At 37.5% G+C, this 27,443-nt stretch overlaps 2 protein-coding genes across 2 annotated transcripts; one reads left to right on the top strand and one right to left on the bottom strand.

Annotated features, from left to right (window-relative positions):
- Positions 1–3,839: 3,839 nt before the first annotated feature.
- Positions 3,840–15,550, top strand: LOC139742396 (EF-hand calcium-binding domain-containing protein 12-like). Its single transcript, XM_071652969.1, has 10 exons — positions 3,840–4,391; positions 5,526–5,705; positions 9,055–9,261; positions 9,721–9,862; positions 10,620–10,889; positions 11,527–11,536; positions 11,847–12,043; positions 12,775–12,933; positions 14,652–14,802; positions 15,274–15,550. Exons 1-10 carry the CDS (start codon positions 3,930–3,932, stop codon positions 15,548–15,550), a joined length of 2,055 nt encoding a protein of 684 aa, XP_071509070.1. The 5' UTR covers positions 3,840–3,929.
- A 3,568-nt stretch (positions 15,551–19,118) lies between these two features.
- On the bottom strand, positions 19,119–24,842 carry LOC139742370 (N-alpha-acetyltransferase daf-31-like). Its single transcript, XM_071652948.1, has 7 exons — positions 24,712–24,842; positions 23,428–23,585; positions 22,628–22,673; positions 22,049–22,164; positions 20,889–20,933; positions 20,336–20,417; positions 19,119–19,469 (listed from the first exon to the last, which is right to left on the bottom strand). The coding sequence occupies exons 1-7, from the start codon at positions 24,730–24,732 to the stop codon at positions 19,119–19,121; spliced, it is 819 nt and encodes a 272-aa protein (XP_071509049.1). The 5' UTR covers positions 24,733–24,842.
- Positions 24,843–27,443: the final 2,601 nt, after the last annotated feature.

Here is a 27,443-nt window from a genome sequence, read left to right on the forward strand (position 1 = left end):
TATATCGTAAACTACAGACTTCCAGAAAAGTAGAGTAAATGTTTCATTTCGAAAGATTGATCAATCACAAGATACTTTCACAACAATCCTTCTATGACGACCCCAAAGCTTGTGCGGGGATTGCCCGACATAGCAATATCTGATATCATTATACAAAGTGCACGCTAATTAACTTGGACAAGATAAATTCCATTGCAAGGAAGAGTGAGAAAACAGTGACATGCAACGTTGTCGGAGCTTCAAACATTCATGCACTGTTTTGTTACTTGATGGCACGTTTATTACGAAACTCGCATATTAATAATAGGCCTACCTACCCTCTGAAATTCTTGCGCGTATTACGTCTCCCGCCGGAATGCACTCACAGGTCTCGGTCACGTCTACCGCGCAGGGATGCCAGTGTAGAAATGGTTGCAGGTGAACGAACTCATGGGTCTGCCTGCATGCTGCGCAACTTCTCCCACACGCTCGGTGGTCATCTTTATTCACGTCTGCGCAGCAGCTGCAACGATATGTCCCTAGATAATAAAAACCACTGTGAATATGAAGTTGACACAATGCTGGGCACCGAGCCAATCCTTGCAAACTTTTCTTTTTTCCTTTTCTGTCCTCAGAGCTTCATGGTCAAACCAGGGAGGTGAGTCCCTCCCTGGTCAAACTGAGTATAATGGCAATGTTCTGTCCATACAGTGCAATGTATAACAACTCTTCGAATGAAAAGAGGAATATATATATATATATATATATATATATATATATATATATATATATGTGTGTGTGTGTGTGTGTGTGTGTGTGTGTGTGTGTGTGTGTGTGTGTGTTCAAAGCGGAAAAGTATAAGGGAGGAGATAGAAGAAGATGATAATGATGAAGTATATGACAACAAACATAATTACAGATAGATGATAATATTGATAGTCTTAAAAAAGAAATCCACTCCAAATGTTATCAATTTCATAAGAAAGAGGAAGAGATTCCCTGCAAAACAGTGCAAATATAACATTTTGAAATTTCACAATTTCTCAGAAAACTAGTCGTTATGAATATTCAAAGCATCAAGTTGATGATATGCTCTCACAATTTCTTTTTACTTTCATCCTATACAGAAATGACAAAAATCTCACATTTTAGCTGTATACTTGGAGTAAATGAAAAACTTGCCTTAACCCCCCCCCCAAAAAAAAAATAGAAAAGAACAAATTCTAACTCTGATATATTTCAGTATGGGAATATGCTTTTACCTGTACTAGTCAAGAATAACACCCCCCCCCCATCTGAATTTCATACATAACATACGTGTATATGAAAAATTGTGAGTTTATTTATTTTTGGGTGGTTTTCCTCTTTAATGGTGTGTAGCAAATAATGATGATATAGTGATGATAATAATGATGGCAATAATGATAATCATAGCTATGATATATCATCAATCCCGTCGTTATCATGATTAGAGGGAGAGTATATAAGAACATGATAAAATAGAACACAAGAAATGGAGAAACACAAAGGGACATCCGAATTAGAGGAGGAGAAAGAAAAAGAGGAAAAATATGGGGTTGTTACAGGGAAAAAAGAACGTATATCCTGCAAAAGTAATTTTTCTTGAAATGGTGTCAAGTGTCACTTTCATTCACTTTAATATATAGTAAATTAGAGTCACATTCAGATTTCTTGAATATCGGAGACTTTATAGTAATACTAATAATAGGGACCCTGCGTATATATAAACCTTCCAGAGACCATGTGTAACGCATCACTCATTCTACGTATGGAAACATCCGTGAATTTAAAGACATCATCCGATATCAGAAGAGTAACGTCAGATTGAAAAAAAATAAATAAATTTACTGCATTAGTGTACAGTAACGTACTGTAGCTAGGGAGCTGGTAGTATATAGTACGGCGCGACGGTGCCATTCATACATTTTGACAGTGACACATCGGGTCGACAGCAGGTGCATACGGTTGTCGGGGCAACCATATATCGTGTCGAAAACGCTACCCACCTGACATTTGGTATGTATGAGATCAGAGCTCGAGAGCAACCTTTCCGAACAATATGCCATAAGTTTATGGGAGTTTTACAGAAAATTACACTCTAAGACTTCGAATGTGTTGTCATGTTTTGTTTCATGTGAATTGATGGAAAGTTTCGGATGAGAGAGCAATTCTTACTAAGTTTCGCCTCCGTAGCTATACGGCAAGTAACGTAAACTAACAGTCCCATGTATTAAGAACAATGTAAGGTAAACCGTTGGACTTGAAGTGTTGGCATATTAACGTTTTAGTAGACCTCTAGGCTCTAGACTCTAGATAACTATACACAGCCCTGTCGCTGTACACAAAGTACACTTGTGTACAGCGACAGGGCTGTGTACAGTTATAGACTCTAGTAATACGATAGCAGAACAGGAGCTCTAGACAGCAGTCCAGCATTGAATTTACTTTCTGTGTGCCAAGACTCTTGCAAGATGTCCCCCATCGTAATCAAAAGTGCAAGAGAATTCATTTGAACTTTCAATGTGTGTAGAGAACTAGCTAGCTAACGTTAGCCCTAACAATTGTAATTAGAGTAGTTTAAGAGATCATATATTCCTATCTTCTCTGGTTGCTGTAGTGTAGCAGTGCCCTCTTGGGCCTACTGTAAAAAAGTGGATATTTTCGCGGTGTTGAGAAATTTTCGCGCATTTCGCGCAAACAAAAACTAGCACGAATTAAAAACATGTGAAACTCTTTTTACCTGGCCAAGCACAAAAAATTAGTTGCGCAAAAATATCCACTTTTACAGTATTTACGAAGTTAGGCCTAAAAGTGAAGCAGAGTTTTCTGTAGAATCTAAAACTAAAAGGTGTCTGAATTAACCTTGTTACCTTGTGTAATGCTTAAGTTCTTACAAATTACCCGTGGTGTCCGAGCACATGTGTTCAGGCTAAGAAGAAGGCTGCCAGTTGCTATTGTTCCTAATGACAATGTTCCTAATGTTATTTATATTGTTAGTTAAATAATTCAACAAGATACAGGAGTTCTATTACAATTCAACCAGGTTCAGTGATTTTGTGAAGTGTACAGGTACCATTTGTTCAGTTTCCACAATATTACATTATCTGGTTTCTGGATTCTATATTTACTTAGCTGTCAACTTGAAATTTCTAATTCATTCAGTTTGAAATAATGGCAAATGTAACTCAGGATTGCAACTAATTTTAGATCTATTTTGAATTTTAATTACAAAGTATTAGTAAGTCTACTACTCATCGACCACCTATTTTTAGATTGACCACCCTCGCGCAATGGCTTTCTCGTGTATAAAATCAAAAGTATGTGTGGGACGGGATGCGCCACTCTGGCACATTTGAATATGTATACAGATCAAGAGAAATTAGGGGGATACAGGTATATAAACTGAGGAAACAGAAGGAAAAAGAATTGAAGAATACACATAATTATTGTTAACATGTATTTGCCCATTCACTTGATTTACATGCTTTTCAAAAGAAAAACGGGCGGTCAATTAAAATGATGAGCTTTCGCCGGTGTTCAGTAAAAAATGTCACTTGTGTTTGTCGCTGAGAATTCTGTGCGTACAGTACGAGTCAACAATCTAAGGCTGGGATATGAATCTGCTGTATTTTCTGCCTCGAATGGAATGAAATTAAGGTGAAACTGAGGGATATAAGGTATTTAATCAAAAAGTGGTTGATGAGTAGTAGGTCCAACTATACAACATCAACTACTTCTAGGATTCACTACTAGTTTTCTAAGCTTAGCCTTTTAGTTGTCTATTAATGCTACTTATTCATTTTGTTGTTGTTGTGTTATGTTGTCATTCAACAGGGACTTCTTCACCAGTGATGAAGAATTCATGATAGAAGGACAAAATTATGTTATTTAATTCTACTCCCTGAGATATCAAGGATTCAAGTATTGAAATGGCACGGGAACTTGAAAACGGAACAGATGAAACCTTGCCGGTGGATTCAGATGCCAAAAATGGGAAGAAAAAGAAGAAAAACAAGACTAAGGAAAAACAGAAAGAGCGACCAGAAAGTGCAGACAGCTGGGCAGACTTTGGTCTGCGGAGACTCTTTAACCCCCAGAGCACTGAATTCCTTCCCATGGAAGAGCAACTGAAGCTATACAAGCACCGAGATCTGTCAGCTACCAAGAAGTTCTCCCTGGCAGCGAGGGTATTCGGTCATCCTAGAATTAGGAAGCGCATCCATGTTGCCCCCAAGATGGGAGATGGGACTGGTGTGGAGAGGCATGTAGGCACTCAGAGGGCCACAGCAGAGCTTAGGCCCCAGGGGGATGGGAGGCCCAGGCTAGAACCCATTGGTGCCCAGGGGACTGTCTTGACTAGGAGGGACAAGGAGATCATGCACGACATGGAGGTAAGTGTGATACTCAGTATGAAATACACTGTACACAGTGTACTTAACGCAAAGCCTGTCTTCCCCAACAAGCAGAAATGGTAGTCATTCTCCCTGAATATTTGATGACCGGTCAGTCCTGTTCTCCTTCAGTTTGTTCGTACATTATTGTCGCAACAGACAAAGGGTGCTAATTGCATAATTATTCTATCCGTCAAACATCAGCAATTATTAAATGCTTTTCAAAATATTTGCCTCCAATATTTCATTGAGAAGAAGAATGTTTGTGTAGAGTTCTCTTATAAGAGATTCAAATCCATGTTGAAAAAGAATAAATTAACTGGATGCCCAGAGTCTTTCTATACTCCTGTTTCTATTCCTCTCTTTCTATCTTTGATCTGTTCCTGGATTTGATATGAAATGTACATTCTGAATAATACAAGCCTCTCTCCATGAGTTTGTGTGTGTGTGTGTGTGTGTGTGTGTGTATTTGTGTATGCATGTTTACATGCAATTAAATGGCATACAATAGTTTGTTTTGTTTTTTTCTCGTAGGCGTAATGATCAATTCGTCATCATAGCTCTTTGTTAGTGGGCCCTTTACACAAGCTTCTCAGTGCTCCATAGATGTCCATACCACTTATTCTTAGATGGCATGCACTTGTTTGTGTGTGCTTTTGTATTCATTTCTGTTTGTTCTCTTCATCATGTTTTTCTGTGAAAGGCAAAATATGCTGAACTTAACTGAACTGAATACTAGTACTTGTGAAATACATTGTAGCTATTAAAGAAGTTCAAAGTCTCCTGCAGAATGGAAAGAGGTGTACAAGTACATTTTTTAATGTGATTATCATGTATGTGTGTTCATGCAGAAAAGATGGTAATCTATCTGTATATAAGTTTATTTACCAGTGAAAAGAAAACAATATCCAGATGCTGTACCATAACTTATTCTAGCAAGAAAAATAAAGACTGGTAAATTAACCTGTCAGTCATTTTCATTTTCATGTGCTGTTTCAAGAGCCTTTGTATTACCATCTCGCATACAGATGTTTTATCTAGATTTCAGTCACATCCTTCTCTGGTGATGCATTGTTAATGTCACTTATTACTATCAAAACACAAAGTCAAACACTGTGCCGCATTTTTGTCTAGGTGCAAGAGAGGATGAGTGAATACAAGGGCTGGCTGCACGACAGGATGGCTCTAAGAGCTGGTCTGGAGTCCATGGGCCTCAAAGAGTCCTGGTTGAAGGCCAAGCCTAACCTTACATCTCTGGAGCAAAGGGTCCTGGCACAGCTGGAAGAAGCTCGACGTACAGCCGAAGCTCTCAAGGTATGCGCTTGGGTTTTGAAGGTGAAACTCTCTAACTTATTAAATCATTGTTATTTTTAATGCCATAATATTATAATGTTTGCAATAATGATGACCATGATGGTGATAATAATGATGATACTACTTATTAATCTTCATAAAACTATATTCAATTCAGATTAATTCATTTAGTCTACATGCTAAAGAATATCATCACTGCTTATTGCTTTGTGTTAAAATATAAAAGGCAACTATTGGTTCTGTCCACATTGAATAGGCAGGAGTCCAATTATATGTCTTGATTTATGTCTGGTTAGGATTTCTGCTTGATTAATCAATATTCAAAATACAAAGTTCAATGATTGAATCAATGTGTAATGTAGTTACAAGTGTACTTTGTTGATACTATTTTCCCCTTTTTTTTATAACAAGCTAAAATTGTTCAAAATGACGGGAAATGATTACAGGAAAAGCTAAACCTTACACATCATTCGCCCCTATTCTCTTGATATTGCTGAAAAAGTAAATCACATGAAGTGATGCTCATTGTAGCATGAAATCATATATCACAAAGCAAGTGATGATTATCTATCATATGCAAAGTGCTTTTGCTTGCACTCCATTGCTGATTTTTATATGTGTCTTTTTAAAACCATTATCATTGTTTGCTTTTGCTCTAGCTTGAAACAGCGATTAAGACTCTCCCTGTACCCGAGGTATATGCCACCCATTGCTATTTTGCATGCTTGCATGGATCATACATAGCTGTCATACAATAGTTTCTACACTTTTTGTTTATTCTTTCCTCTCAGTGATGTTTTCCAAAATTAAACACAACACCATGTTCATTCCCCTGTCTTCCATGCATGATGAATTGCTCCAATCTATCAATTACCAATTGTTGTGTGTATACTGTCTCTTTCTGCTCTCCAAATATATAGCTATTTGGTATAGACCAAGGACATTTCAAAAAGTAGTGGTTGTACAATTACGTTACGTAGCTGGTAGTTTCCTTTTGCTGTAGATGATCATCTAGCTTCCTGTTACAGGAATTAGTTATTTTGATATCTCTCAATAAAATGTGTCATACTGTTTACAGAGCTCTCCTGTATTTTGTGATTCTACTGTTGTAACAAGGACTAGTGCTCCTGTCTAGACTTGTGTGTTCTGAATATACTTGCCTATCTATTTCTGTCTTGACTTTGGCTTTAAAATCTAGAGAATTTTGCATCAAAATGATTGCATTGCTGCAAGTAACGTGTTGTCATGTTGAAATCATAGTCTATGCGTCCTTGACTTGGATACCGAAAAATAATGTAGCATGACAGTAACATCTCGGTGATATACCATATCTGTTTAGATGTTTGTATCTTTCTTCTAACATATGCCCTTGAAAATATTTCTCTTTCTAATCTCCTGATTTAAAATATTTGAAAAAAAATTGTGGTTGAACTCTTCCATTTCTCAGAGGGAAAGGAATAATGCTGTATTATTGTTTACATTTTCATGCAAAAAGAAATTTATTGTACTGCTCAAGTGGTAAAATGAAATGGAAGTGAAGACAATTTCTTTGATGTGAAACAGTCAGGCAGACCAGTTTCTGCAGTGGTGAATGTTTCCATTTTGATGTCTTGATGATTGATGTAATTTTGGAAGTGGCATGACAACAATAATACCAACAAATTTATTCAGTAAACCATGTGATTCCAAGCAAAGTTCTCATCTTTCACAAGTACTTGTGATATGAAATTTGAACTCATAGCTTGTCTTGTATTTTGAGATGAAAGCTTTAATTTTTTTACATTGATGAATTTCAACCTCCTTTGTTTAATAGGCTGTTTAAAGATTGTACTGAAAGTTCCAGGGCGACATATGAAAGAAATAGATGAATTTCCTCCACTTAGACTGAAAAGAAATACAGGTGTATATGAATAGATAACACTGTTTTTCAAGCTGCTAGTCCTATATGAATTACATTGTTATCCAGAGCATTACTAGCAAAATGTTTGCACCGGGTATTTGTACCTCAAAACTATATTTATTACAGCCTAGGTGATGGAAAGAAATAGATCAGAATCATTGGCTTTAGTATTTTCAACCATCTTTTCACTTTCAATGGCGATTTCACCCTCTACCCCCGAATATTATGCTTGCTTGTTGGGAAGGAACAGAATTAGCACAAACTTAATCTTAGTAATGCTTCCTGCCTCTTGATTAAGGTCATCATGAATACTTTCAGAACCATGACATTGAATGGTATATATTCCACGTGAATCATCCTCGCAATCATGCCATTTGAGGGACATCAGCTATTTCCTTTCATTTTTCAAAATCCTTTTTATTTTTGTGTCAGGTTGCATGCTTAACATTATCTTTTCCATCTGTTTATACTAAGAGGAAACATATATTGTAGAACATACTTTATTCCATTTTGCCTTGTACAACTAGATTGTCCTGTGATACTGCAGAGTACAATGTACCTCAAACTTTACTTCCTCATATTTCATTGATACTGAGACAGCCTGGATGAGAAGTAACATAGCCACATCATTAGTGTTTTGTTTTGGTTTGGTTTTTTTTCTAAGGTTTGGTTGTTTCGGTAATTTATCCCAGGAGTTATGTAGTTGTGTTTTTTGTTCTGTGATCTTGTCAACAAATACACAGCCAGGAAATGTCTTTATACCACATTTTTAATTAAAACTTCATTCATGTGACAAAGTCATTATAGGGAAGTAAACCTTCACATGAAAAAATGTGTTTCTGAATTCATTGAATATGAAATACTAAATGAGTAAAACTTCGATAGCAGTGTGTATAATCACCAAAAGGTAATAGCAGTTATTACCACTTGAATGTTAGAATCAAAACTGCAGAAAGCAATGTTTGGAGTGAGTGGCTCGAAAGATCCATCATGGTACAATACCTTATCATTACAAGTACAACAGTTATATTCTTCCTTTTGTTTTGTTCATGACTTGAAACTGATATAGGATATTTTCATGATATGCATTCCACATGAGCCTATCATTTCAGCAGCATTACATCATAACACATCATCCACAACAAAGAGTATTGATAAACCCCAGATCAAGGGAAAATGTGTGTGTGTAGGGCTTTATGGGCAAAATGAAGAAATACTTAGTAGCAAGTAAAATGAAGAAATAGTTACGTTCATGTTGGCCAACGTCTACTTGTCCATCGATACTTGTCATAAACATTTCACAAGTCTAAATGTGATGATAAAGTATCAATGTTTGCGGCACTCTCTGAGCAATACAAAACCTTGTAAGCGAGTGTATTCCCCAGAATATTGTCTTCTCCATGTCATGTATTAAAAGATCTAATTATCCAATGATTGGTGCATCCCTAGCTGAAGGTGAAAGAGAAGAAGCAAGTGAAGATGAAGAAGGAAGCGAAGACGGATGAAGATGAGCTGAAACCCCAGCCGGAAGGGATGACAATCCTGGCCGACTACCTTTCCACCAACAAAGTCCGACTCCTGGACCTCTTCAAGAGGGCCGACAAGGACAAGAGCTGGGCCATCACCCGGGAGGAGTTCAGAAAAGTCATCAAAGAGGTGAGAGCGTTGCTGCTATTAGAACACTGGTGAAAATTGTAGGTCTCTCTCTACTGTACTACTTCTATTCAACTCGCTCTCTTTTCCCTCTCTTTGTAATCTTGGGTAGAATGTTCAAATGTTTGTGTTGGAAAAAAAGAAGTAAGCAAATGTGATGGATTACAAGATCAGAGCAGGGATGTAAAGGCATGAGATCTTGATACTAAAGCAGAAATGCATATCCCTCAAAAGGATACTTTTTTAAAGACAAAGCCGTAAATCAATGTTAATTGTAGAATGTTGTATGTGTGAGTCAGTTTAGAAACTGGAACATGATGAACCCTTTAAATATATTAGAGTAATGGCCAATTACTCCTGCTCAATCTGGATCTGTGTAAAGTACTAAAACTACCAAAATATTGAGAAAAAAAAAAACTGAAGTGAGACTCTTCTTCCCTTTATAATCTGTTGCCATGTCAGGCCAAGATTCCAATCTCAGATGAGCTGCTCAACGAGATGATGGATACACTGGATGAGGATGACAACCTGGAGGTCGACTACCGGGAGTTTGTGCAGGGCATGGAGCGCTACCAGCTGGAGGAACGGAAGAGGAAGATCATAGGTTTGTGGCGCAAAACGGGTGAAGGCCCCAACGACTCTCATATACTCTCATGATCTCTAAGAAACAAAAATTAAATCACTCCATCTGGACTTGATATTAAATTCTGAGAACAATTTCAGGTTCAGTTTTGGACACTTTACCAGCTCAGACGAGCTGATGAAGCATCCAAGATCTGACATGAAACCGTTGTTAGAATCAAATAGTTAGTCCGGATGCAGTGATTTAATATTTGTTTCTTAATTGAATGTTACCTGGATGAATCAGAACTTACAGCAATTGACTCTCATGATTGTTTAACAAGTCAAATAAATTTTTCACGTAAAGGCATAATTTACCGTTTGCAGATAAAACAAAAGCCCAGCATTAGTGCTTCAAAATACTTCTAAAATGTGAGTTAGGGATAGAAACAATGTAAAAATTTGAACCTGTATAATTGATGTTAATTATTGTTAACAATACAAAATGTGAACAATAGTTATAATGAAAATGTTTCCAGACTAAACTGTCTACACTTATGGTTTAATGAGAAAAATAGTGATATCTCCTTATATTTTAGGCTTTATTGCAAAAATTTTATATGGGAGGATGTTTTGTGATACAACTGACCTACACATATGCATCAATAGTGATATCTTGAACATTTTTTAAATCACTTCTCCCAAAGGTAAACAGGACCTTTAATGAGTAGAATTATTTTCTATTGGAAATGTTAACATATACAGTGTTTGATCCTTCTACCCTTTCTTTAATAATACAGAGGAGCGTAGGAAGAGTGAAATGAAGGCACGTTCGACGCCAGTGGTTGAGGCTACAGCGGTCCCGCCCAGCCTCACCACAGTCAAGGAGTCGGCCTCCACCCCTGCCCTCTCCTCAGAGGTATCCCAGGAGCCAAGGGAAGGGACCACGCCCGACTCCCTAGCATCCCTGCTGGAGATCCCAAAGATGGACATTACAGAGAGGAGGGCATTAACCCCAGATGACATGATCATCAAGAGGAAGAGGGAGCGTTATCAGGCGGCAAATGTGAGTTATCTTTGGGATAGTGTTTTGTTTTGCTCTTGAAATAGACTGGAGAGCCAGAGACTAGGCAGTGCTCTTGCTGTGTGGCGATGTTAAAGGACTCTGATATTTTTGTACTGTATACACCATATATTTAGCGAGTCAAATTTTTCACAAATTGAGACCTCCTGACAATTTCACGAGAGGTTAAAGTTGTGTTTGGGAGTGCAGTAATGAAAGGAGAAATGTGTGCGTGCACATCACGTTCATGTCGAGATTAGAGTTCATATTTTAGTGTGTTGTTGAATTCGGAAATAGCACCCGACTAGCGAAATTTGCGAAATTCAGACCTCACAAAACATATGGCACGTACAGTATTTTATCAAAACCATTGTAGAACAAGGCACAAAGCATATTTTATTCTGTCCGTTTCCTTTGTGGTGTGCTTAATGAGAGCTTTATTTTCCATGATAAAAATCAGTGATTATGTCCAATTTTGTGTTCAGGAGGTCAGAGAAGTCTTTGAAGTATATGAAATGGCAATGATGTAAGGAGACAAAAATGTGCATAATTTTATGATACTGATGAATATAGCTAAAAGAGAGACAGAAAAAGTTACCTCTGTATTTACCAATTCTCTTGCTGGTCAACCACACGTCATGTAGAGATGATTCGGTTATGTGGAGATGCTCAATTTTAAAAGAGCCATAACAGCCAGTGATAACAATAGCACTGTTTGGCAAGATCTTGGTGTGAGGTGCTTAAAGTAAAAAGAAAAATGTATATACTTATATGTACATGTAAAACACTCATCGGATATATTTACTGCAGATTGTCAGTCCTTGTGTAATTCTAAAAGCAACTTTCAGCAAAAATCATCGTGATCAGTAAACCATTCATTCATTCATTCATGCAAACTTTACGATGTGCCTCTGAATTCCACTCTTTGTGTGATCCCGATTCTGCAGCCGGAGAGGCAGGGCAGACTCCCCCGCACGATTCAGAGTCCGATCAAGACGGGGAACAAGGCCATTGACATGCACAGCCAGCCCTCCACCTTGGGTGGCGAACTGGCTGTGGAGATCCATGACTACAGGGCAGCCCGACTGGCCGAGTACCACGCCATCTGTAGGCTGTGTGAGGAGAGGGAGATACCACTCACTCCCAAGCTTCTTGAAAGAGGTAGCACTTCTCTCATATACTGTACCTGGAAATGTAGCATGCAATTCCTTGTCATGATTCATGCAATAGTTTGCTGTGATACATGTCATGGTGTAACAATATGCTTCAAGCACAGTATCTGTTTGGTGTTTTATAATGTCTCATGAGTTTTGATGTAGTGTGTTTGGTATGCATAAACATCAACAACAATATCAATTGCATAGAATTTAATGAATGTATAGCTCATTGTAATTTGAAATCTCCACCACATCACACAATACATTTAATACCTGAAATAACTTCACTATGACATGACACTTTACATGAATGAAGGAAGCATCTGATTGGATGTGTAGGAATGCGTTTTGAATGTAATTTAGTTATATTCAAGTTTTACTGGAGACGATTTATCAATCAACCGTGTCATTGAAATAATGTACATAGAAGAAAACAAAGCATGATAACTTAATCATCATGTACACTACAGATGTGTGTCCCCATAACCAGTATTCATTCAGCACATCATGAAGAATACCAGCTGACTTCTCCCCACTTTCCTTTTCTCTCAAATTTGTGATCATCATATCAAAATCAAGTGCCTTTTGCCAATTCTACTTAGTGAATGATCAAAGTTGAAATTCATTCCAGTGACTGAATTAATGACAGCAAATGAAAACAAAGACTCATGAGCAGATGACCCAGAACTTTTCTTTTTGTGTGTGTTTGACATCATCACCATCTCTGGATTCTAGCTCTCCTGCATCCCGGTGACAAGAGAGTGACCCAGCTCAAGAGGCGACTCCGACAGCCGGGCACCCACACCATGTCCAACAAGTTTGCCGAGCCACCAAAGCCTCCTGAGTCACCCGTGGAGTATCACGACATGGAGAAAGTGGTTGTCACCAAATCAGGTGGGCAGTCCCTTCCTTGGTTCTACGGCCGATACAGATTTAGACATCCCGACCATTCTGAATTTTATTAGAGGAAAGAATCTGAATTTTGACCATTCCCGGCTCTTGTTTCATTAGGAGTTTCCTATTTTTATGCCTCCGCAACGAAGTGGCCGGAGGCATTATGTTTTCGGGTCGTCCGTCCGTCCGTCCGTCCGTCCGTCCGTACGTCCGTCCGTACGTCCGTCCGTCCCGTTTTGTTTTTGTCGATATCTCAAGAACCGTGTGGTGGTTTTACATCAAACTTGGTATGAGGGTATATCCTTGGGGGATGATACTTTGTGTGGATTTTAAGGTCACAGGGTCAAAGGTCAAAGGTCACAGGTTATTTTGTGAAAAAAAATTGAAATTTCATGTTTTTCTCCATATCTCGCAAATGGTTCAAGGTATCTTCATGGAACTTAGTATATATGCTTGTACCGATGGGCAGTGATTATCTAGGGAAGTTGGGGTCATGGGTCAAAGGTCAGGGGGTCAAAAGTCAAGGTCAACTCCTCAAAATATCACTACTTTCCTTAAAATGCAATATGCCTGAAGGGTTTTTTTTTTTTTCAAACTTGATGTATGGCATGTATTACCCAATATATATTTTTGGGGAAGTTTCTTGCCAAAAGGTCAAAGGTCAAAAGGTAAAAGGTCAAGTGAAAGTGCTAAATTGCACTTTTTCCTCCATATCTCGAAAGTAACTCAAGGTATCGTCATGAAACTTACATATTTATGCATGTTCAACCTAACAGTGATTCTCTTTGGAACTGTGAGATCAAAGGTCAAAGGCCAGGTTTAGATAATGCTATTTTCCCATTTGATACTGAAATTATGCTTTTTCTCAATACCTTGAAAATTACTCAATGCATAGACTTATAAAAAGGTCAAAAGTCAAGTAAAAATCATCAGTTCCCCAAATACCTGCACTCTGACATTTTAATCATTCATCCAATTGAACCTAGTTCTAGAAAAAGTGAACATTCAGCACATTTGTGTCAAACCTGTCATTTTAATATTTTGCCAATTGTGTGAAACTGTCATCACACATTGTCAAGACATTGTACTATAGACCTATTAGGAGAACCATGCATTATGGCGGAGGCATATCAGTAGCCGTAGCGATATATCTAGTTCATGATAATTTTGTTACACACTTCTATGGGAGCAGCTCTTTCTTTCCTGCTTTAGAGCCAAATCACCCTTATTTTCAGCGAGAAAGGTTGGGAGGTGTGCGTATTTTATGTTGTACCCATCATATGTCTTGGAGTATGATGGAGACACTTTGCTTTCTCTCTTGTTAATAGATGTGAGATTTTTATGATGTCCAGTGAAAATTAGTGGATGCCTACAAGTGTATATAAGGACAACTTGAACAAGAAGAAATTCTCACTTTTGACATTTTATGACATGAAAATACTGGTTAGATCTGCTACTACAGCACTGTACTTTCAAACTCACTTCATTTTTAGCGTAGAAACTAATTGATACCAGACTAAATATCAGAACTGTGTTCAACTCAGTTGTGCTCTATTATTTCTGGCCATCTTAAGTCAAGCAAGTGCAATTTTTCTAATCATATAAAGCCTAAATCTGTTTTCTCTAATATCTTATACTTATTCTTGTGAATGTATGCAACTGCATGCACTCATGATAGACCTCATAAATATCCCCTTTGCCCTCTCTGTGCTGTGTAGGTGAGGTGTTGGTGGACTCCAAGCACGTGTACCCCAAGAAACAAGATGTCTTCCCCAAGCCAGAGATGCAGAACCTGTCCAGTGGCAAGGCCTTTATCTCCAGGAAGATTGACTGCTGGATGAATTTTGAGGAGTATGACAAGCTTACCAAGTAAGTCCTCATTAGGGGAAGAGGGAGAGAGGGGAGTAAACTATACCTGTCATGTTGGTTGATTTAGAGGCAATAACCCTCTTAAATAATCAAGGTCAGTAGGTGGTGTCACAACAAGACATCAGAGTATGAAGAGCATATCAAATTATTTCTTGTGAGATTGTATGGCAAGGAATACTGTCTTCATATTGAAATTTGATTTAAATTGGGAGTGTCTCCTGAACAAGGCTAAAACTTGAGAGTGGGGACCACTACAAACATTCCAATGAAGGTAGATTTCCTTGGGAAAGCTATGTTTATGAGGTTTTAAAGAAAATTGCCAGAAAGCAACAAATTAAAGCACATCTTATTGAAATAAAATAGGAGGCATATTGCCCTTTGTTTTTTCATAACCTGTACCACATTGGTGCCAAAATTCAAGCATCATTCAACTGTCAACATATTGTTATGTCTTTCTACCTTCCTTTGCAGGCATCTGAAGAAGCGGTACATCAGCCTTGAGAATGTGCCAGAGCACGATGTCTTCTGGCCAGGCTTCCTGCTGGACAAAATCCAGCTCTACATGCCGGAGACCAGATCCACAGAGGGCATCCAGAGCCATGCCCTGTTCCAGCCCACCGCGGTGCGGGCCAAGCGGTCCAACCCGGGCTACAACAACGACATCTCTTACTGGCTGGTCAGCGACAACAACTACCTCAAGAGTGGTGGCATTGAGGAACGCAAGGTGTACAACATCGACTGGAAGTGAAGGAATTACTACGACCTCCACACTGCAATGGAGGCCTATTACTCGTTGATGGGACAGTGCAGACTCTAGCTGTTCAAGCCATCACGTTACAAGAGTCTCCTATCTCACAAGTTGACTATCGATTCAGCTTCTGGGGCATTTTGTGGATTTAATTATCATAGCTGAGCAGATCTGCGAAATTAGTAATTGAAATGTGTAAATTTGCAGCATATTTCTCCATAGAAGCATCATGCAGGAATGATGTACTATAAAACTGATATACGACAGTAAGTGCCTCAAGCCATCTTTCTGTGAAAGACACATGTTGGAGGAACTACTTTTTTGCTGCAAAGATTTGATGAAACTGTACTAGTTTGCATTGTTGAAATGTGGAGGGGCAAATATCTGAGAAAATATCTTCAAGAAAAGAAGAATTGAAACAAAAACAAAAATGAAAACCTATGCACTGAAGTTGTTCAACAATATTTGAAAATCTGCCCAGGATATTGGTTTATTGGTTTAGGAGCCATGTCTGTGCCAAACAACAACCATTTTATCTTGCCTGAAAAGCTCATCTGTGGAAACCAAGAGTGTAGAAGGGATTCCCAAATGTTACTTTATCTGCAAAACTGTGCAGCAATGTAGAACTAATGCCAGTTCAGTCTGAATTTTGCCAGTTCATTTTGACTTTAGCCAGTTTTCACTGATTTAAGGAACCACCATAAGCTGTGCTAGTTTTTTTTTTTGCAGGTTGAAGATAGCACTGGGAGAGAAATGTGTGGAAATAAAAGGAATCATGAAACACAATAATTCAACTTTACAGATGTTTTGTGTAGCATCTGCAAGTTGCACATTCTGTGTGATTCACAATGTCTCACGTAGAGCTTCTTAAAAAAAAAATAAAGATAAAAAAATATATTTTGACCATTTTGTGCATTTTGGATGTACAGTATATTTTCTGTTCTGCCTTATGTACATATGTAACAAATATATACATATATTTTATGGTATATACCTCGCAGTAAGAATAGATAATCATTGTCAGTGTATATATTATGTGTATACAAAGGAATTATATAACAGTCTTATTTAACACATGCATCCTGCTCCTAGACTTGAAGATAACTCGAGGCTAAGTGGTCTCTCTGTCTTCCTTTATGACTACTACTATATCTATTTTGAGCCATAGTGGCATTAATGCCCTTCAAGCCATTGGACTCGTGTCTTCTATTTCTGCTTCCAAACACTGATATGCAATTACCGAGTTTATAAGGCTGCACAATTATTTCTTCTTGCTGATGAAAGAGCTTTTTCCATTCTTTATCTCACCGTTGTGATATGAAGATTACTATTTCAAAGTGATACACTGAATAGCACGATTTGGAGCGCTTCTCATTTCTGAAATGCTCATTAACTGCATATGTACATGCTCACACACACATACACACACATAATCACACAGACTATGACCATACCTGTCCTATATTTACCCAATATACAAGCAAACTTTCTCAAATTATGTCAGACCGAAGAACAAGTTGTGACTTGTGCGTAAGCCAAATACACATACTGTTAGATGTACACATATTTGCAGCATGTCTGCACTTTACTGCAGTTATGACTGGAGTATTAGTCTACTAGTATGATGTCAGCTTCAGTGAGGCCGACTACTGCATATCCCTTTGTGAAAAGGATGAAATGTATTCTTGTATCAGATGTTGTGGTAAGCTTGACACTTTTTGCTCAAAATCTCAACCTATTTGCATGAATATGTGTCATGTTGGTATGGACTGCTTTTGCTAAATCAAACATTTAGATAAAAAAAACAATATCAAGTACATTAACATTCCAGTCTTTCTGAAAATAGTCGTTGCTAATTTCCAACTGTTCTACAAAATTGTTTGTGTATATGCACACTTTTTAATGTTACATTCCATTCTAAAATCACACAACAGGAATGATTCACCCATGTGTCGAGTACCTACTTGGTTAACAATACCTTCATCTATGCATAATGCCTTATTTTGTGTGTGCGTGAAATTAATTCAGAAATACTGTTGTGTAATTCACTTAATGTCTTTCATCATTCGTTCTTGCCGTCCAAAGCCTTCTGTATGGTGATTCTTGTTACTCCAAATGTGCATGTAATAAAACCAAAGTTTTACAATAATGCTCAGTGTGTTTTGTCAGTCTCTTATGCAAATTCCTTGGGACACACCTGCTGTTCCCTCCAATGATGGTTATCACTCTTTACTGCAAGCAGAAATTTGAATTATTACACCCCAGGTTTAACCTGTACTTACAAAATAATGACATATTGCACTAGCACGCTCTTCTTTTAGATATTTATTGGCATACAAGTGAGTATTTCCAGTTCAAGGGCTAAGACATAATAATTACATCTCAATGATGGGCGACAATGTGCAAGTATCGGTAGTTGTACATACCAGCATGCAAGTACACTCAACCGTAGTCTCACTGTTGGGAACTTTGGGTTTGGAAAAAAGAAAATCTAAAAGGGTACCATCTTTTAATTTTTGCTCTGAGATCATAGACAGAACAACTGGTCTCATCACTTTTCAATTCAATCAACAACAAAAAAGAATGTTCACATTCTTTTTTTTCCCCAACATTAATATATCACTGAAAATACAAGACTTGATGTGATAAAAGCATTTGAAAACCAAAAATATAATGCAAAATATCTTGTTTCCCACTGGCCTGAAAGAATATGTCATAATATTGGAGGGAGTAGCAAATAGAATTGCTTTATATTCAAACAATTCCCAATACAAATGATTAAAGCATTACATTTCTAATCCATGTCATTTCTGAAGGTGGGATACTTCCTAAGAAAATGCTAACATCTGTTTTTGGTCGTTTTGAAAGTTTATTGTTGAGGCTTTTGTGGTTATTTTTATATGCCTACTCCATTAAAGCTCCAGACAATTAGGAGATATTCAAGTACAATGGGCTGAACAATCAGTAAATGTGAGTAATGGTTAAATTTCCTCAACAATACAATAGTGATTAACATAATTTAATATTGTCATTAACAATATGGTATCACAGCTTTGCTGTAACAACAGGGCAAACAAAAAATTGATGACCTCACACTGAAAATGGTTCTGCCATTGTGAGCTGAATCTGTATGAAGGCAAAACACAGCATATATAATATCATAGTCATGAATCGTTTAACTACAATATTATCTAGTATAAATCTATTTGGGATGACAGTCATTGTATAGATTGGTTTTTCTTTTGTGTGTTTGTGATTCCTGACAGCAAGATGCGAAAAAGCATACACAAGCAGGTAAAAGTCATAAATAACCAAACCTCTTTCTTTATGGTGTTAAAGAGCACAAAAGTGTGATGTCATAGCCACTCATTGCCATGGAAATTGGTTTTACACAACCTCATCTGGCCTGGTCTGTGAACACTGTAGTTGCTAACCATGCTCGCATCTGGTTCCAGCCCAAGCTATAACAAAAGACTAACATCACTTCAGTACATTATAGTGTAGATGGTTTTTAACTATGTTACTCCTTGGCAAATATTAAATGTGAAATGACAACTCTTGACATTTTCTAGCTCTTTTCTCCAGATTTCTCCTCTGACCTGGCTGCTGCCTCCCTTGCTTTCTTCCGACTCTTTTTGGACTCCCGCCCCGATTTGGGCGGTTGCTCCCCTCCCTTGCCCCCTCCCCCTGCGCCTCCGCTGGCCTCGTCTTTACCCTTTCCTGGCGTCGCCTTTTTCTCCTCCTCCACTCCCGCCTTCTCTGCCCCACCCTGGAGCCTTTCTGCCCCCGAGGGTGGGGAGGGGGTGTGGTCTCCCGCCCCAGCATCTGTGATAGCCAGTGTTTCCTCCTCCTGCTCCCTGCTCTCCTCCACTGTCATCCGCTCCAACACCTTCTCCACTGCTTCAACATCAGATTTCCCCTTCTGGATGAGTAGCGGCAAGAATAAATTGGGAGGGATATGGTATCTTTAACATTATTGACATCACTGTTCAACATTCACTACTGAAGATATCATCCTGATTACTAATCAGAAACTTTTCATCCAAATAAACAGAACTTCACAGCAACCCCATCACATAAACATTTAACTACACCAGCTAAATATGTGTCACTATGTAGAATTAAAAGCTTAGCTTCTATGATGGTTCCAAATCAAACTTAAACTGAAGCAGTTATTGGTATAAGCACTGACTGCATGCTAATCTCTACCAACTTCAGTGATGCCTACGACAATTGAACTTAGCAGATCTATTACTGTACGATTTGTTTTTTCATTTGTACACAAATGGCACAATGAAAAATGGAACTTCCATGAAACTTTCCCTTTGACACTGATTTATTTGCATAGTCCAAAATACTTGACAAAATCCCATCCTGATATATTAGTGTTTGTGCTACTATAATACATCAAACACAGCAGAAAAGATTAAATATGTCATGGCACTTTGTTTCGATGATTGTTACTGTCAGCCTGCTCTTTTCAAGGCACTTTTACAAGAATATTGCTGATCTTAAAAGTATGCATTCAGTGTTAATGTACAGTACTTTGAGAGCAATTTTCATTTGTCTACATCAGCATTTCATTTTAGCAGATGTGATAGTCGTTCCTGTATACAGGGTAAACATCTTCACTCAGTTTGTAATGGTAACAAAGGACATACAACAAAAGAAATGAGAAACTATCATCTGCTGACTCCTTTGCCCAGAAATATCTCACAAGCACTTTGGGAGTGAGTAACCATGGGAACAAAAGGGAGAAAAATATTGTGAGATTAAAAACCATACCTTGACAATGTTTCCTAGATCCCTCTTCATGGCGTATGCATCCTCCCCATCAGCATAATACTTAGGCTCGATGTCACTGATTCTGTAAGAAAGCAATATTTGAATGGTTACTTTAATTGATTAAAACATTTCACTGTCTTGCATAAAACTGCATCAAAGATGAATAAGTACGAAGTTTTGTCTTCATTTAAAACCAATAATAAGTAACAAAGTACACTTAATATACATATAAATAAGTAAAGAGGACAAGTGTTCACACAATTAATACATCAATGAGGAAATGGGAACTAATGTAACAATTTGCAACCATTACCATTGTGCAAACTGGGAACATCAATAATCTTAATGCAAAATTTTCCATTTCAAAAAATGCAATTTCATGTGTAAATCAACCTTCCCTTATCAAAGTCACATGATGTCATCCTAAATAAGATATAGTGAAGAAGTGGAGTGTTGAAGTATTCAAGATTTGTAATTTCTGAATGGTGTCCTGAACATATTCACTGGCTTCAAAACATGTAGTAAAATTGCCAACTTCAGTAGAAGTACTTACGTGAACTTGAGTGTATTTTGGTAGAGATGCAGGGCAGCCCGATTGCTGAAAAGAAACAGAAAAAAACACTTCATTCAATAACTCATACTGAACTTTCCTTGGAACTCCCATGTGAAAATTAGAAACTATGACTGCATATTCTCAACGTCTTTCTGTGACTGAGGTTAAGACATTTATCACATGAAGCAGTATGTCCCACAACCAGCACAGGTTCAACAATATCACTAGTATTTTCTAGATGAGGGGAGTCAAATTATTGGTACAGTGCATAAGACTCAACTCCTCCAGACCCATGAAAATGTGACAAGCCGTCATCAGGCTAGAGAAATTTATCATTGAATTCCTTCGATCACATGTAGAATGACGTTGACCTTTGTTTCTGACCCTGCCTCAGGCATATAGAAGTATGTAACTTTTATGGTCTGCAAATGTCTTTAAAAGTTTGTGCACAGAATGTATGCATCCCATATTCAAGCACAGAAATTCACCAAGTTGCAAATATGAATACACATTACATACAGTATGGTAACATATACAGTATATGCATTTAACATCACAGTAAGCCTCCGAAGCTAGCAAAATGGTTGTGCTAAGTAATACTACAGGAGAACTAATAGATGGGTGGAAGGCGAATGAAATTCTGTGTACCAGTAGTCTAAAATTATAGCCTACCTGTTCTTTGATAACTGTGTGCAGTGTGGGTGTTAGTTAAAGGGACTGTACAGTACTGGTTGAGGTGGGGATTCATGTTTTGAACATTCCTAAGTGAGATAACAAGAAACCTCTTATGAAATATGAAAGAGCATGTAATTTTAAGAAGGATTCAATGTTTATTTGATGAAAATTGGTTTTCAAATGGCTGAGATATCAAAAAAAGTGATAATAATAAAAGGCGACAGGCCATGCCTTTTATAAGGATCTCTTTGTTTCACCTTGTTTTTGGATATCTCAGCCACTTCAAAACCGATTTTCATCAAATAAACTTTTGATACCCCCAAGAATTGCACACTCTTTGACATCTCATAGAGCGGTTTCTGAATATCTCACAAAACGTTAAAAGCTAAATCCTCACCTCAACCAAAACTGTACACACCCTTTAAACATGTGTATATGCTTATCAATAGTAAGACATGATATTCATCAGGGGTTGCGGTTCTTACCTCTTCCTGACATGAAGTGAGACGTACTTAGCATTGAAGCATTCCGTCATGGCCAGGGAAGCCTGGTTCATCAGTTTCTGTGCCAGGCCTAGTCGTCGGTGGGACCTCTTCACAGCCTGAAGGTACATCACAGGAATAAAATGAGTCATTATTAACCTGCTGAGGGTGAGCTCATTTTGCTATAACAAGCAAGTCCCACAGACCCCTGCACAAGTACACTTGAGACTAGTCTTCAATGGGTTAAGCAAAAGATAATTTCTCAATCCCCTCATCCCCTCTGCTCCATCCACTAACACTGCCCTCCTCAGTGTTCATTGCAAACTGAATTCTTGGGAAAATTGAACTTTCTCAGTAGGTGGCACATCCTTCTCTAATACCTCCCCACAATCTTTGTCAAATTGTCAAACTTCAGTGAATAATCCAAATAACTGGTGAATTCACAGTCATATAACATACAAACATTGCGAACTTAAACTGCCTACAGTTGTCTTTTTGATGATTGCTTCAGGTATGACAAAGGGGAAACAACTTACACACCTCTGTGTCTCATGTCACATACTCTGATGAATTAAGACTTACCAGCGATGTAATGTGGCCATGTGGTACTTCGTCTGGGTCTTCTTCCCTACAGAATGGGAACAAAGTAAAAGAAAACTGGACTAGTGGTACTAAGACACAACTCCAATAGACTCATTTCAATATACAAGTAGGTTACAATTTCACTTCCAACACCATATCATATTTCTAATCCCTACAGTACTCCTTCTTGAGATTAACTTATCATCTTCTGTCATCATCATTCTTTCCTTATCATTTTTTCCCCTCTCCATACTTTACTTATTGTAGTATGCAAATACAAAAAAAGGACAAAATAAAGATGCTCCTGCATCTGGTTACTCCTTTGCTAAGCTTACTTTTATCTATTTTTTTTTTTTTGGGGGGGGGGGGGGGGGGGGGGGTAGCATTTTTCTCAAACAACAGTCATGACCATTTTCAGCAGAACTGCAAAAAACTTTGATTTCCCAGCAATTATTAATCCATAAATAAATTATGTTAGAGCACATCATGAGAATCAATCACCACATATACTGTAGCTCTCAAGGGCTTGTTTTGAGTACAAAAATATTTGGCAGTTCATTTGGTTCCTTTGGCCTCTTTGACTGAATTCAGTTACTTCATTAAGTTCTTATGTTCTGGTTTAACTGCCTTTAAGCCAGGATTACATGAATTTTATTACTACATTGTGAGTAAGTACAAAATTACAGTTTTTCAAATGTTGTTACCACTGTACATGATTGGGTACCAAACGACAAAATACAATTTGCACTTGTAATACAGAGAATATCATTTACTGTCTGAATAACCCCTTTTGAACGTACATTTTAGCCAGGACATAGCCTACAATCTTGCCGTCCTCATCTTCTGCAACATAAGACAACTGGGGCCAGGACAAGCCATGGTAGAAGTAGTACTTCATCTGGTAGTTCTCTGGAAGACACAGCAGGTTGCAGTGCTGCATGTTCATCAAATCCTCAGGCTGGGAAAAAAAAGAGTTTCAATCTAATGTAGTCACATTTGTAAAGGCAATGCTTTACTATCTATCCCCATCACTTGCACATGAAGACTAAGAAAGTATATATCTAGCAGTCTTGAAATCTGATTTTTATAAAATTTGATTTTTTTTTTTTTTTAAAGCTGTTTAAACCAACATGCAAGCAGCATCTAGGCTGCCAAACTACTGTAAGCCATCTGGTGAATGAGGAAAATTAGGAAAAATGGGGTCTACCATTGTAAATGCTGTATTTTGCACAAATCAAGTGGATTTTGAAAAAAAGAAGTTTGTAAATGTCTACATATGGTTACAAAGCAACTACACATTTTCGGGCATAATTTGTTGAACTGTCTTCCTGCAGCATGCAGATCTCCAGTTTTCTTGCGGTGTTGACTACAAATAGAGGACTAAGGCAAGCCCTCAGCCCCCATAATTCGACCATAATGCCGTCTAAAAAATTTGACCTCCTGCTACATGAAGAAACCTAAATTTATATGATTTTGCGCAAGGTTGATAAAACCTTTGCACGGAAGGTCAAACCTTGTCCTTGGTGTGGTTGCCGATACTTTGAGTTTTTGTCGTATGACTGTTTCAATAAACAACGATATGATCCATCTTCTTAACCAGACGTCACTCAGTGAAAGTTTCAATAGAAGCTAGACCTCGGCCTCTGACCTTAAATCAATTTAGGTAAAATTTGGTCATTATCGGTAGTCTAGTTTATTTTACATCAAGGCCAAAGACAAAGTAAGACAAAGAGTCAAAGAAAAAGTAGAAACTAGATCTAGTAGTAGATCTAGTAATAATATCATGCATGCGATGGAGACACTAAAACATGTCAGAAAAAAAAAACGTTCTGTAAACCAAATACCAATAAGTGTCAATTTGACAAACTCTTGTTAAATTACTAGGCGTTCTGCCATTAGATCTAACCGTCGAATTAGCATATTTTGTTACAAGTTGTAGCACTGCATTTCCACACGTCCGTCACGGTCAAATACACGTCCAGCCAGCACATTATCCAATTGATGGGACTACACTTCACGTGATTGTAAAGATGCAAGTATTCACGCACACATTCATACACACTTTTAGGTAAAGGCTTACTTACCCTTGCACATCGGATATTCATCGTGGTATCGGATGGCTTTTACCCAAAATTTGAAAATAATAAATGTGAGTTATAATGGACAATCCTTCCCTAAATTTCAGAAACAAGCAAGGTGTTTTTCCACTCTCGTGGGATTCAACTGCGGTCGCAAGGTCACAAGGTGGCGCCTTACAACTTTCTATCGCTGTATGAGGGTGGGGGGGGGGGGGGGGGGGGGGGGGTGGGGGGAGGCCGAGGACGGCATTTCACGAAGCATCTTGTCTGACAACTTTGTCGGACAAACTTAATTTCCTCTCAGCCAATCAGATGCAAGGATTTCAGTAGCTTTTAACTGTTTGTCAGACAAAATGTCTGACAAAAACTTTATGACATGCCCCCAGATCACAAGACAATTTGGGGAATAAGAACATAACCTTTAATACCCAGTGGAAAACTATACATGACAAGATAATATCGGTATAATATTAAGCTTCATATGTCAGATATGAGATCAATTTTCATATTTTTCGAAAAGTAAGCTTCACAGGATAAGCAAATGAAAATAATTGCAACCACACTGGACAAATGTTACAAAGATTGCCAAGCAAAAGAAACACAATGTAAAAACAGGATAATTCTGTTGAACGGATGTTTTGTTACCATCATAGAAAACACAAACAAAAATTTAAAAAACTAACAAAAAAGGACACAAGCCCCAAAATTCTCATAAAAAAGAAAATGTCTTTGTTATATGGCAGCTTTTTAAAATCAGTAATATTCATACTAAAGTTCCACTGCATACATTAGACATGGTCATCACACCTCATTCCCTTTCCATTAATAGCATACAAAAGTGCCATTTGGTGAAAACATTGACACTTTAAAATGCCATTACTTTTTCATTTTATATCCTAATCTAATGCAATTTCTTCCATTCTGTCTGACTGATTGTACTCTATTCATTTAAGTCAACTTGAACATGGAGTGGCACTATTTGAAACCATGGAGCAAGCTAGCTCCATGTTGAAACCATTTACATGTATACATAAGTTAAAGAGGAAATCCATCCAAAAAATGATAAAACTTCAACAACAAAAAAAAAGAAAAAGAGAAATCATATTCCCTACAGAATAATATCTCTGTGAATGTTCTCAGTCATCCAGGTAAAGTATCACATGAACTATATTGGTAAATCTAGTCAACTGGGTTTACTTGTAATTTGGAGTAGTGACGTTTCACGTCCTCTCCGGGACGCTTCATCACGCCGACTGATCAGTCCTGATGAAGCGTCCCGGAGAGGACGTGAAACGTCGCTACTCCGAATTACAAGTAAGTACAGTTGACTACATTTACCGGTATAGTTCACGTCCTACAGAACAATACAAAAATTAAAAAAATCAGATGAGAAACAAGGAAGATATGACATTTAGACATTTTACATTTTTTCGAAAAACATTTCTTGACCAGTTCTTATGAATATTCATGTCAGCAAGTTGATGAGGTCATGCTCTCACAATTTCTTATTCATTTTATACACAGAAATGACAAAAATCTTATATCTCAGCTGTATAAATATAAAACTTGTCTTTAAAACCACCCCCCCCCCAAAAAAAGAAATATTAGCTAAAAACACAAATTTTTCTGAATTTCATACATGTATATAACATTCACGAAAAATTGTGATGGTATAACATCATCAACTTGCTCATTAGAATATTCATAAGAACTGGTCAAGAAATGTTTTCCAAAAAAAATGTGAAATTTCAGAATGTCTTCTTTATTTCTTATCTGATTTTTGTCATTCTTGTATCATGCTGTAGGGAATATTTTTCTTTTTCTTTTGAAGTCTATTTATTTTTGGGGTGGATTTCTTCTCTGACTCTGTTTGAATAGCATTGAAACTCTTATTAATAGGTTGAATATAACGACACCCTCAATGTTTAACAAAGTGATTTTCATGGTCTCAATTCTTTACATTTTTTTGTTTTTGTTTTGTGAATATATATATATATATATATATATATATATATATATATATATATGTATATATATACAATATATATACATATATATATGTATATATATATACATATATATACATATATATATATACATATATATACATATATATATATACATATATATATATATATTGTAACACAACCGGGACCGTTGTGATCGAGGTCGGGACTCTCCTGTCTTGGCATACAAAGGACTCAACTCTCTCTCATTTATCACCGTATTCGTACATAAAAGATATCACAAATAAACACACCGGTTATCTCCACGGTAATTGAATTGTATATGGTACAAGCGCTTTACTTGCCTTTATTTTCGGAGAGGGGCGAATAAAACATAGGAAAGTATCTCGCGGGGTGGCCCACAGCCCTTCGCAATCTCACCAACTGCTTGTATACGGACGACCCAAACACTGTCCTTACCCGGCCGTGGCTAGAACGCAACTGCCATTAATTTGTCAGTTGCCGTACAGACTCTTGTTCGTACCGCGCGCGTGTAAACGCACGCCCCATCCGTACCCATATCCTCTAAGAGAACGTGCGTACACGCACTATCATGACACCACTTTGTTACAATATATATATATATATATATATATATATACTCATATATATATATATATATATATATATATATATATATATATATATATAAAAGGGTGTGTACAGTTCTGGTCGAGGCGTAGATTTAGCTTTTAACATTTTGCGAGATATTCAGAAACCACTCTATGAGAT

The sequence above is a fragment of the Diadema antillarum genome, unplaced genomic scaffold (assembly GCF_040938485.1).
Source record: "Diadema antillarum isolate AM-2024a unplaced genomic scaffold, OU_Dant_1.0 seq00000998_RagTag, whole genome shotgun sequence".
NCBI lineage: Eukaryota > Metazoa > Echinodermata > Echinoidea > Diadematoida > Diadematidae > Diadema > Diadema antillarum.